At 43.1% G+C, this 12,983-nt stretch overlaps 1 protein-coding gene across 1 annotated transcript in view; it reads left to right on the forward strand.

The window, feature by feature from the left end:
* The first annotated feature begins 258 nt into the window (after positions 1–258).
* MYO9B (myosin IXB) overlaps positions 259–12,983 on the forward strand; it is a 29,714-nt gene continuing 16,989 nt past the window's right edge. The window contains exons 1-13 of the mRNA XM_054396337.1: positions 259–1,095; positions 5,092–5,186; positions 6,254–6,316; positions 6,441–6,540; positions 6,675–6,775; positions 6,989–7,118; positions 7,543–7,632; positions 7,845–7,961; positions 8,674–8,808; positions 10,482–10,603; positions 11,759–11,900; positions 12,206–12,401; positions 12,710–12,785. Coding sequence (XP_054252312.1) covers positions 259–1,095; positions 5,092–5,186; positions 6,254–6,316; positions 6,441–6,540; positions 6,675–6,775; positions 6,989–7,118; positions 7,543–7,632; positions 7,845–7,961; positions 8,674–8,808; positions 10,482–10,603; positions 11,759–11,900; positions 12,206–12,401; positions 12,710–12,785 — 2,204 coding nt within the window. The remainder of the gene's footprint in view (positions 1,096–5,091; positions 5,187–6,253; positions 6,317–6,440; positions 6,541–6,674; positions 6,776–6,988; positions 7,119–7,542; positions 7,633–7,844; positions 7,962–8,673; positions 8,809–10,481; positions 10,604–11,758; positions 11,901–12,205; positions 12,402–12,709; positions 12,786–12,983) is intronic.

Here is a 12,983-nt window from a genome sequence, read left to right on the forward strand (position 1 = left end):
GGAGGGATGGCACAGGAACAGAAGGAATAGTGAGAAGGGGATAGATAATGTGGCAGCTCTCCACTGCGTGAGATAGGCTGAATGCATTTGTTCTTTACTAATTTGACTATTTAAGAACTATTCTCTTTCTCAGGAAGATAAACCCCTGGTACAATCTTATACACTGATATTTAACACCTGGCTTCTCTCATCTTTTTTTCAGACAATGGGCACTGCATATTAAGCAGGGGTGAAGACTGAAGCCCATTTGGGGACAGAATGAGTTTGAAAGATGCTGACAGTGCAGTTTGCCAGGCAAAGGCAGCCTATAATCTTCATATTTACCCCCAACTCTCAACCGAAAGTGCTCCCTGTTGCAAAGTGACAGCAACCAAGGACAGCACCTCTTCAGATGTCATCAAGGATGTCATTAGTATCTTAAACTTGGATGTCTCAAAACATTATGTGCTTGTGGAAGTGAAAGAATCAGGTGGTGAAGAATGGGTGCTTGATATAAATGATTCACCTGTGCATCGAGTTCTGCTCTGGCCTCGCCGTGCTCAGGATGAGCATCCCCAGAAGGAAGGGTACTATTTTCTCTTGCAAGAGAGAAACACTGATGGGACTATCAAGTACGTCCAGATGCAGTTGCTTCCCAAGAAGACAGATGCACGACGGTTGGTGGAAAGGGGTTTTCTTCCCTGGCATCAGGAGGACTTTGATGACTTGTGCAACCTCCCCAACTTAACAGAGACAACTCTCCTGGAGAATCTCAAATGCCGCTTTCTGAAATACAAAATTTACACTTATGCAGGAAGTATTCTCATTGCAATTAACCCCTTCAAGTTCCTGCCCATTTATAATCCTAAGTACGTCAAGATGTATGAGAATCACCAGCTTGGGAAGCTGGAGCCTCATATCTTTGCCATTGCTGATGTGGCTTATCACACCATGCTCAAGAAGCAGGTTAACCAGTGCATCGTGATTTCAGGGGAAAGTGGCTCGGGGAAAACTCAAAGCACAAACTTCTTAATTCACTGCCTCACAGCACTGAGCCAGAAAGGGTACGCAAGTGGCGTGGAGAGAACTATTCTAGGAGCGGGACCAGTTCTGGAGGTAAATTTATGCTAAAAGTGCCTTCTTGTGAAAATGCTTTCTTAGAAACTTTCTCTGCTGTTTGAATCTTGCTTTGAGTCACCTCCATGGTTTGGGCTGCACTGGTGTTTGGCTGTGTTGCCTGACTGCTTTTAATTGATTTTCCTTAATTCATCCTTCTGTTCAGTTGACTTCCTGTTGCTTTTAATTAATATTTGACTTAACTTTCTGCCACTGCACACGAATTCTGGAGCAGAGGTTACCTATGTTTGCAATTATAAAGTCTTGATGGCAGTCGAATCAAGTTGTAAGTAAATGTTTGTATGGAAAGATCGTTCCACTGAAACATAAATGGCTCTGTGCTGTCCTGCCTGTGTGTGCCAGCATGTCCTGCAGCAGATTTATCAACTCCCTTCTTCAGGGAGTTATTCCCTTTCTAGAATTGTTTGCTTTGAAGAGATCAACATTGTTAGTTGGAGAGATGGTTTTGGCTTTTATTGCTAGAGCATTTCCAACAGGAAGTGAGGAGGAGGGCATTGCCTTAGGTAGCAGCAGGGCAGACTTAGGCTGGGCTTTGAGACTTCCGTCTCTCCCTTTTATTCTCATCTGAAAGGAAAAGCTGAAAGCTTGGATGGATGTAGTGACCATTCATGGTAGAATCTTCTACAGCAAGGAGATGGCATGTGGCCACTGGAATTTTTAGCTTCAAATATTCTCAACTGTAGCAACACTTCGTTTAAAAAAGTAATAAGCCATTTTAAATGCTTTTAGGCAAGATGAGAAAAAGCAAGGAAGTGGAACTTTCAAATGTGCTACACTTGTGATTGTAGAAAGCTTTTCTGTAAAGAACGAGGAATCTATGCAAGTTCTTTTTTTGCCTTGCTTTCTGCTGCCTGAAAGAAGAAGTAGAATAGTTTGAGGTTTATTGGTTGCTGGAGTTCAAGTTTGCAGTTCTAAATACAAAACAGGAAGGGGGTCACTGTGGAAAGCGCTGTTTGATCAGCTGATCTCGCTGCTGCAGATAGAATTAACTGTTTCAGATCCTGGCCTACCAGATGTGATGCAGCTGTGTGAGACCAGGTAGAGATGTAAGATCTTGTGCTGTGGCCTGTCCATTGAGTGGGAAATGTGCATGTCTCTAGCTTCAAAGCTAAAATTAAAACCGTTTCTGGAGTTACAGGCAGATATTGTTGATGTTTGGGCATGCTCATGAAGAGAGAGACTTTGTGATTTGCAGTAAGATTGGCTGTCATCAGTATTGCAGCTTCTTCAGACTTCCAGTGGGCATTTGGTAACGCATGAGGAAATGGCCTTGGTAGCAGAAATACAATGACCAATTTAAAGCTCAGCTTGCAAACTTGTCAGAGGGACTATAGTGTGGCTGTTGGAGTCCATTGTCTGAAATGTGGGGCTCTCCTCTGAAATCCTCAGAAACTTACTTCTCTGTTCACATAGCTCCAGTGCATATCAAAAAGTGGTGCTGTGGTATGCCTAGAACACCGAGAATTCAGCTCAAACTCTTCTACTTTGGGTCCAGCAGAGCAGGTTCAGTGAACACGGGGATTTCCATGTTCCCAGCATGGCTGCGCTTGTGTGACTCTGGTCACTAAAGGTCATTCAGAGCTGCACCACAGTCAGAGCTCCATCTCAGGGAGCCATGCAAGGAGAACCTTCCTTTGCTTTGTGGAAGTTAAACTTTGCTGTTAGAGTTGGTCACTTCAAAACCCAACTGTGGTGACTCATTTGGGTTTTTACTTAAGGGAACTGAAGTGCTACCAGGGAATTTTCCTTGAATGGATGTTTCAGGGGATTTTTTGCATGAACAGTTCTGTAGCCTGCCTGAACTATTCAAGAATGTTCCGTTCAGTCTAGAAGTTTTGAATCCTTGGGGAAGATCAACATGTACTGTGAACTGAAGCCTGTCTCCCTGGCTCTTCTGATGTACAAGTTGTTTGCATTTTGGCTCAGAACTTCCTCTTTTAAGTGGCCTCTTATTTTTCTCACACCTAAGTAAATTGTGTGTTTCTAGGCTGACGTGTAAAAATGCAAGGAGTTAAAGCAAGCGTTTCTAGTACAGAGGTAAGCACACTTAGTGTGGTATGGAGATGGATTTACAGTTTCATTGTCACATACTTAGTGCGCTTGGGAACGTGTGTCTTACCCAGTCCTGATTTTGGGTTGGCCAGCTTACCTCTGTTCAAAGCTTTAAGTAGTTTGCAGATAAACTCTTGTTAATACTTTAGAAATTGTGAACGAGGAGCTAGACTTTGAATAATGGACTTTAACCCCAACCATGAAAGGAGATTTGACCTTAAATGGTGCTTTATATTAACTTCTCAAACATCTGAGAAGTGAAGTACAGGATACTGAGACAGTGTGGTTAAAAATTAAGTACAGTGCTAGCACAACTGCTGTCAGATGATCTGGTGACAGGAAAGCTGATCGTGCTTAACTGGTCAAAGTGTATTGAAGAATATGGTAGAAGTGATTAAACTTTAAAGTTAAATGCCACCCAGAAAAGATTCCTCACCCAAAATGTTCAGCAACTTGGAATGTTCTTTAAAAGTTGTAGATGTTAAAGACTCTCATGAGAAAGCCATTCAGTACATGAAAACTTCCCTAAAACTGATAATATTATATCAGCTTGCAAGAATTTGCTGTATGCTTTGACTAAATACCAGACACATGAGATCATAAGAGCCTTTGGTTTTAAAGTGGATTCATTGCTTACATGAATAATCACTAAGAAAAGTTTTTCAGGAAGCTTGGGCTATGGGATTTCTTCACTCTGTAATGCCAAAATATTTGTTATTAAAAATATAACCTGGCCAGACTGGGTGTGCTGTGCTTTTGTTTCTGGAATATAGCTGGTAAGTTAGCTGGTCACTTCAGTTGGCAACAAGAAGTTTTTCCAGAATGAATTTGCAAGTCTGCTGTTGTACAGCCTGTCAGAGTTCACTCCACCACTGAGGGAAAGTCGAATGGTGTCCTTCAGAGGCAGCTGAGCTGCTGCTGGTGAGAGGGGACCAGAGGCATGCCTTAGCTGTGCTGGTGTTGCTGAGCTTCCACTTTTGCTTTGCTGTTTGTTTTACAGTTTGGTAACTGTAAGGAGCTGGCCTGGATTTCATGCAAAGGCTCATAAGCGTTTGTATACAGGACAGGCTCTGAATAAAGTTAATCTGGGTGATAAGTTGTTGGTTGGTAGCTGCAGAAAGGTGTCACTGCTTGCTTTGGCCAGTCCTGAGTGGGGATGCTGTCTGCGTGGTAACACAGGTAGTGTGCTGGCTAGAATTGAGAAGGTTGAACTCCACCTCAGTCATGTACAAGCACTGCTGGGCACAAGGCCATGGGTGTCACTGGCCCCGGAGATGTTAAAGAACCAAGCAGACATGGCACTTGGAGCCATGGTTTAGTGGCTGTGATGGTCTTAGGTTGATGGTTGGACTCAATCTTAGAGATCTTTTCCAGCTGAAACAATCCTGTGATTCTAAGACTTCTCTGTGGAAATCCAGTGGCTTTTCTGAAGTTACAGCAGAATTGCCCTGTGGATTTTCACTCTACGCAGGCAAAACTCCTTTAACTCATTCCTTCAGGTCAGGAATAATGGCTGGCTGAAGAATTATGGACGTTCTCCCAGGCTGAGAATTTCTGGGGTTCTCTGAGCTCTAGAAAGCTGACAGTAGAAATCTGGTTGTAAGAGAGCTTTGAATGAGGAGCTCTTTTGGAAATAGTAATTGAGGCTAATTTGCACTCTATAGCTGTGATTACCTTTCCTGTACTCTTAGAAATATCTGAATGTGTCATCCTCCTCCCTCAGTCCCTCAATAACTGTTGCATGGGACAAACAGTAAACAAGTACAGGTCTGTGCGGAGCTGTGTGGGCTTCCTAAGCAGCCTTTTTGGGACCTGTATGCTGCCATTTCCATAGTACAGGTTAGCAGGAGGCTGAGCAATGAGCAGCTCTGCATTGGCATACTTTGTTTAATTGAAAATTAACTCATTTTGCTTTTATTACAGGCATTTGGGAATGCAAAAACAGCACACAACAATAACTCCAGTCGCTTTGGAAAGTTCATTCAAGTCAACTATTTAGAGAATGGTATTGTCCGAGGGTAAGTACAGCAAGAGGTTCTGCTGGGGCTGAGCTCTCTGCTTTCAGGAACTGCATGCAAAATGCTGTCTTTCTGAGGCTCTGCTCATGTGAGAACAGCTTGGGCTGAGGAATGCTTAAGACTTAGACTTGGCATCAGTGATTTGTGTGCAAATAGTTGTGTAGTTGTGTGTCTAACGGCATGCCATAAATACACTCTGTCGGATCTTGCTGGGTAAAGAGCTGTTTAAATCTTTCATGCCTGCATCTGCAGAATGTCCAGCAGTGTCAGGTATGTGGTCAGGATGGAGCTGTGCTGGTACAGGTACACAGTGCTGGTGTGGAGCTCTGCCTGAAACTTGCTGCCCTGTGGCACAGTGACTGCTGGCTGGTGCTCCTTTCGCTGCTCTTGGTGTTTGCAGTGTACAGTAGCCCAGGTGCCTGGGAACTCTGTGCTGTATTTGCTTTGAGTTGTTACTCTGAAAAAAATTGGCACTGTTTCAGATGAAGCTCCACTAGCTCAGGACTTTGGTGCAATTTGAATATGTTTGTTTTGTCTTCAGCATGAGGAAAAGCTGTTCAAGCTCTCGCCTCGCTCACTGTATCCCATGTCAAGGAGTTCAGGTTATCATTTAGGAGATTTCTTTATCAAGCTATAAGGGCTGGCTGGCTGGCTTCCGTTTGAGACTGACTTCTATACTGGCATAAAAATCTAGTAGGTTAGGGTAGGAAGCAGACAGCTATCCAGGATGTCTGGGGGGTCTTAGTCTTTACATTCCTGTTAATCTCAGAGCAGATATCATTAGCACTCTGCGTATCTTCTTTTCGCTTGCAGTTTTTCATCAGCACTTTTCTCGCTCCGTCCGCCTTTCTCCAGTTGTGTCTGCTTGGAGCAAGCACTGCAGATAGGTGTTTCCTAGGCCCAGTTACAGTCTAATGCATACAGAAATTTTTACTCTAGATTTAACACAGTGTCTAGCTACTCTCTTGTGTATTTTAGTGCAGTTTTCACTATTTGAACTCTCTTGACAGTGGCTGTCTGTTTTGTGACGTCTTCTCTTTGATCTTTTTTGTTTTGCTGCTCTTTAGGGCTGTCGTTGAAAAATACCTGCTTGAAAAATCTCGCCTAGTTTCTCAAGAAAAAGATGAAAGGTAAGGGATGAATGCAATTTACTAACACACTTATCATCAATGTAAGAGTTTAAGAGCATCTAAAATATACAGAGTAAAAGCAAACCCATTGTCTGTTCATGAGAGCAATGTGCTGCCTTCGTAGGAACTACCACGTCTTTTATTACTTGCTACTTGGAGTCACTGAGGAGGAACGTAAAGAATTTCACCTCAAGCAACCTGAAGATTATTTCTACCTCAATCAGGTAATGTCTGACAGGCATTTATCAATGCACAGACAAGTGTTGTCTGTTGGGTTAAAGATAAAATGGATTATTCTTGTTTTCTTGCCATACTAGGGCTTTGTTCTTTGCCTTTAATTATGGATCTCTCTATACAGCATAACTTGAAAATCGAAGATGGGGAAGATCTCCGACATGACTTTGAGAGATTAAAACAAGCCATGGAGATGGTTGGCTTTCTGTCAGCAACAAAGACCCAGTAAGCAGAACCCCTCAGTGTTCATAAAATCTTCTAAGCTTTCATAACTGATAGCTAGTTAAGCTTCATGGCTGTGTATGTACTGGGATTACATTTAATCCAGGAGAGTGCAAGGAGAGCTGAGTGCAGGCTTCAAGTAGAATTAAGTCTTACTAACCTCTTCTAATGAGCTCACAAGAACAATTCTTATAAAATGCAATTTTTGTTCCTTAGGATTTTTTCAGTACTTTCAGCTATTCTGTATTTGGGCAACGTTACATACAAGAAGAAAGCCACAGGGCGTGATGAAGGGTTGGAAGTAGGACCTCCTGAAGCGTTGGACATTCTTTCCCAGCTTCTGAAAGTAGAGTATTCCTCTTCAGCTCTAATGTCTGATGCACCTTTTCATCTTGCTCTGCCTCAGCATCTTACCTGCATATCTTGTTGCCCAGTTTGCTGTATCTAGGTCTGGGTTATGTGATTTACGGGAGGGGAAGTGGAGGAAATTGGTGAAATTACTTGGGTTAGGGTTGCAATATAAGAATTTGTTTACTCACTTATTGGAGAGCTACTTAGTAGAGATATTCTTCACCATCACAGGGAAACATCTGAATGAGTCTAGGCCAAGAGTCACCTAAAGAAGTTGAAGGATTGTAATGCTCTTGATGGATGGGAAATGTAACTGTTGTCTAGGAGCCTGGGCTTCTCTGAGCCAGTTTTATGTTGCTACTCTGTTACTCAGTGGGGAGCCAGAGGGTGAATGATTCTTGTTCTTGCTTGCTTTGAAGGTTAAACGAGAAATTCTAGTAGAAGTGCTAACAAAAAGAAAAACAGTGACTGCTAATGACAAACTCATTTTGCCCTACAGCCTCAGTGAGGTGAGTCAGGAACACTGGCAGGGGAACTGAAATCCCTGAGCCTTGCTTTGTGCTGCACTGGCTGCTGTGTCTCGTCCTCGCCTTGAGTGGGAGGTGTGGGCATTAAAGGGAAATGCTGGGTTTGTGTCTTGGGTTTGTAACCTTTGGGTGACACTGCTGTCAACTAGAAATGGGTTTTTTAAACAAAGCTCTGAAGATAGTGTGATCTGCAGGCAATAACAGCTCGTGATTCGATGGCCAAGTCCCTGTACAGTGCTCTGTTTGACTGGATCGTGCTGCGCATCAACCACGCGCTCCTCAACAAGAAGGACATGGAGGAGTCTGTTACGGTGAGCTGCTCTCTGGAGCAAATCTGAGAGTCATGAGTAGTTTCTTTAAGATCATCCAGTCCAACCATTCTCTAAACTACCAAGGCTGAGATTAAACCATGTCCCTCAGCACCACATCTCTGCAGCTTTGAAACACCTCCAGGGAGGATTCAGCCACCTCCCAGGGCAGCCCGTGCCAGGCTTTGAGAACCCTTTGAGGGAGGAATTATCTTCTCATATCCAATCTGAATCTGCCCTGGTGCAACTTGAGGCCATTTCCTTTCATCCTAACACTTGTTACTAGGGAGAAGAGACCAACCCCCACCTGGATTCAAGCTCCTTTCAGGGACCTGTAGAGATCCAGAAGGTCTCCCCTCAGCTTCCTTTCTACCAGGCTGAGCAGTCCCAGTTCTCCTCAGCTGTTCCTCACCAGCACTGGTTCTCCAGACCCTTCAGCAGCTTCTTTGTCCTTAACCACCTTTTCTTTATAAACAGTTGTGTGTGTAGAGCTAGCAGACAAGGCTGTAGATGATGCGTTCAGATATCTGGGATAAATTTTGCAGCTTCTGAAGCCTGTAGTAAACTTCCTGGTAATATTTAATCATCTCTGGTTTTGCAGTGGATTTCACTGCCAGCATTCAAACCATGTCAGCACTGGCTGCAGGGGTTACTGCTGTCAGTTCAGTCACTGCATGACTTGGTTGTTTAACTAGATTTCTGCATCTTCTTTCAGTGTCTGTCCATTGGTGTTCTTGATATTTTTGGATTTGAAGACTTTGAAACCAACAGTTTCGAACAGTTCTGTATAAACTACGCAAATGAGCAGCTTCAGTATTATTTCAATCAGCATATTTTCAAACTGGAACAGGTAAGAAATGAAAGTTGCTGAAACAGGCTTTTGTTTTTAAATCAAATGCTCCTATCTTATGCAGACTGACTCACTACTCTGCAAAACCCCATGGCATGAGTTTTGTATTTGCTTGAATATATCTCCAAAAATCTTACTTTTTAATCTCTTAATTATTGCTTGTTGTTCTTTGAAGGTTGCAGCTTTCAGTGCTCTATATGCACTAATGGTAGTGGGGTCTTGTACTAAGTCTCTGCTTGATTGCAAGAAGCTAAAAAGACATTTACGCAATCCCAGACAGAATTCACATAAAACTGAACTTTGAGATTTCAAATCTGTAGGTGAGGTGTTTGTTTCAGGTTTTTGTTTTGTGTAATGGTGGGGAGTTCCTCTTGGCAGATCTCATTGGTTATTTAATAACCAATCTTTGCTGCTCCTTCTACCTGACTGCACTTAGGGGATACAACTGCCTGTTGCTATTGGCTGTAGCTCTGGAATCCTGCTGTTGCTGGCCTCCGTTGATTTACTTGTTTGCAGATGCTATCATCTCACAGAGCTAACAGATCCTGTCTGTAGACTGTGGCTTGCTCTAGACCTGGTTTGTGCTAAATCATTCTTGGGTCACTGCTGAAGAGATGTTCTGCCAGGCAATGTCCTGTGCTGTCTCCAAAGTGTAGATAACTTTAAACAAGCATTTTAAAGAGAGGAGAGTCACCAAAGGTCCCTTGTGTGTTGAGGTCCCCATTGGTAGCTTAGGACAGCCATGGCTAGCCAGAGTAAATAGTGACATCATTTTCTTCTTTCTAATGCCATTTTTTCAAATAGGCTTAATCCTTGAATGTATCTCTTGCAGCATGAGTGCCCCCAGGGCCAGCTCTATATCTCTTAAAGAAAGGCTTTTTTGTCTGTGGAAGTGGCGTTTCAGTTGCACAGGTGGCATGCACACAGCACTCTGGGCCTGGGCAGGCTGAGTTCTACCTTCTTAGAAATAATAATTGCTAATCAGCATCAGAACAGTGAGAGGTGCTCCTTGTCTTTCCTTAAACATACACTTACAGAGCTAACTTGCTGTGCAATGTAGGTGTTTTGCATTAGTATCTTGCTAGTTTTCCTTCCTATGGGCATTTACAGCACTAAGAAATCCTGCTGAGTTGGTTCCATACCTTAATGGGAAGCTTGTCCTGTCAAGCCTTTGCTAGATTGTCACTGACCCTTAGGACATCCATTGCTTCCTCAGGACTTCACTGCCTGGTTTGGGACCTCAGTTTCACCTCCCAGTGCAATTTGGAAGTTCTGGAGCTTGATATGTAAATATTTTTCCTTTCCCATAATATAAGAACTATGGAAGAGAAAAATACACTTTAATTCCTTCAATATCTGCCTACCCACAGTGTGGATGTAATGTCTTATCTACAGATTTGTGGGACTGCACAGCAAAACTTGCTTTTCTCTTTTTTAAAGAGTTTTACCAAGCATCTGCTGTTGCGTGACTTTCCTAGGCGGGCCTTCAATCTGCCCCAGTGTACCCACTCTTCTGCTCTTGGTTATAAATTGTCCTTAGTTTGTTTCTGCTTCGTAAACTAACAAACTCAGCTTTCCATAGCTGTTGATGGAGGTCATTTCAGCATTTAGACCACAAGATGTTAAAAGGTCAGGGCACTGTACTGATAAGGGAATTTTCTTGAGCTCCACAGGAGGAGTATAAGAGTGAAGGGATCACTTGGCATAATATTGACTATACTGACAATGTGGCCTGCATTCACTTAATCAGCAAGAAGCCCACTGGCCTCTTCTATCTTCTGGATGAAGAAAGCAAGTAAGCAACAAACAGCATCTGGAGAAAACCTCTGTGGCAGGGAGGAGGGAAGGACTGTGAATGGGAACAGAAATAGAACACCTTTTAAAGGAGTGGGAAGTCGTGGGAAGCACAGGTCAGCATGGAGTTGGGCTAGATGGTCCCCAGAGGTCCCTTCCAACCCCTACCATTATGACTATGATCTACGCTGTAGTTTGCTTCTGGTGACTGCAATACGGTGTGATACAAATTGATGCTAAAATTGAACTTTGGCTTAAGCAAACTCAGAAACACTGCATTGTATTAGGGATTGCAATGAGGATATATGGCAGGTGTGTAAGGCTTGGCAATGGTTAGTAGCAGCTAAATTTGACTGGTGAAGTGGGAGGAAGCATTGATGCAGACTTGAAACCTCAGAATATTGTGCTGTGTGTGAGCTGTTACGTTTCGGTCCAGAAATGAAGCCCATCTCTAAGAGTCGAGGCAGGTGTGTGTCAGTGGCAGCTGAAATTCCCCCCCCACCGACAATGACCAGGCTAGCTCAGTCTGGAAGCGAATGAAAGCTGTGTTTACAAGCAAAATCTACAATCTATGATGAAATGCAATGAATATGTACAATGTACAGATATACAAAATTCACAACATTTACAAATATATACAATCAACAGAAAAGCACAACCAAGCTCCCTTTGCTTCCCCCCAAGGGGCCTCTCTCCCAGGGGCCTCCCCCCCAGACTCCCCTGGCAGAAACCAGTGTTAGTTAAAGCAGAAAACTTAACTTAGCTCGCCAAGGTCAGTGTGTTATCTTCAGCCAGAAGAGAAGAAGAAACAGCAACCAGTCAGCCCAGCAAGTTGCCCCAACTGCAGACTCCCCGCTTTGTTTTGAGTAGTAGTTCTTAAACATTTCTATCTATCCAATGGAAGTGTTTTGAGCAATCATTATTTTGCTTTCTTATACTAAATAGTGGCTTATTTACATTCTTTCACTTTCTCTGCTTGAACTTTGCAAAGAAAAATGAAAGAGACAGTTTCAAACCATCATACAGGGGGGTGTGTGTGTGTCAAAGCACAGAGATCCTGCATGATAGGATAATTCCCATAGGGATCAATAGGTGTTTGTTGGTGTCATCTTGCATCTCAGTATTGGAGCTGACCTCTTCTGTTTTGTATTCCTAGTTTTCCACATGCTACCAACCAAACTCTACTTGCAAAATTCAAACAGCAGCACGAGGAGAACAAGTTCTTTGTTGGAACCCCGGTGATGGAGCCTGCTTTTATTATTCGACACTTTGCTGGAAAAGTTAAATACCAGATAAAAGTAGGTGAAAGAACTGCTGGCCACACAACCCAATTTCCTTGCCTTTCTGATAGTTTGGGGTTTTTTTGTTGTTTTTAATATTTATTTATTTTTGTCAAGATGTATAAAATTTGCTGAGAGTGGGTCAGATGTGTCCCTAGAGGTACTTCACAGTTATTTTCTGTTTGTGGTGTTGTAGGCTGCAGGATAAAGCTCACTGTAGTGAGAGCTGGTCACAGCAATGGATTGTTCTGAATTATGTTTGATCTCTGGACTCAGGACACAGCTTTCCTGAGAGCCTCTGGTTCAGTGTGCCTGTTTTGCAGGATTTCAGAGAGAAAAATATGGATTACATGAGACCAGATATCGTCGCTTTGCTGAGAAGCAGTGACAGTGCCTATGTCCGGGAGCTGATCAGCATGGACCCCGTGGCTGTGTTCCGCTGGGCCGTGCTGCGTGCTGCCGTCAGAGCCATGGCTGTCTTTGCAGAGGCTGGGCGTCAGAGAGCCCGGAAGGCTGCAGGTATAAACTGAGAAAAGTGCTCTGCAAGCACCCTCAAGTACTCTGCAATCAGTTACTGCTTGTTGACACAACTAGTTTGAGGGGAACCTGATAAAGGTCAACAAGGGCAAGCATAGAGTAATTCTGAAGTGATTTTTCTGAGCAGCTGCAATTTGCTCTCTAGTAGGAAGGAGTTGGAGAAAGAGATATTTAGCTTGATAGCTAAAGTACTGGAGCAGAAATCCAGGCCCTTGGGTAGATATTTTTTTTTTTTGTCTGTGATGCTCATATCATTGTCAAAATTCAACTTGTTGATTATTTCATAACAGGAGTGGTACGTCAAGGACCCAGAGTTCCCCTTGGAGAACTCCAGAGATCAAATACACCCGTAGAAAAAGTTTACCGGTGAGAAACACGTTTTCTGACCTATTTGGGGGAAAGCAGATGACTCTCTGAGCCACAGTGTCATATATCAAATCTCAGCTGGAGCTTTCACAAGGATAGCCTGGTTTATATCTTCTGTCTTGTTTTGCCTGACCATTTTGATGCTATCAAATTAATGCTCTGCTTTATTTCACATGAGATCCAGTACTACCAAATGGT

This window comes from Indicator indicator, chromosome 36 (assembly GCF_027791375.1).
Source record: "Indicator indicator isolate 239-I01 chromosome 36, UM_Iind_1.1, whole genome shotgun sequence".
NCBI lineage: Eukaryota > Metazoa > Chordata > Aves > Piciformes > Indicatoridae > Indicator > Indicator indicator.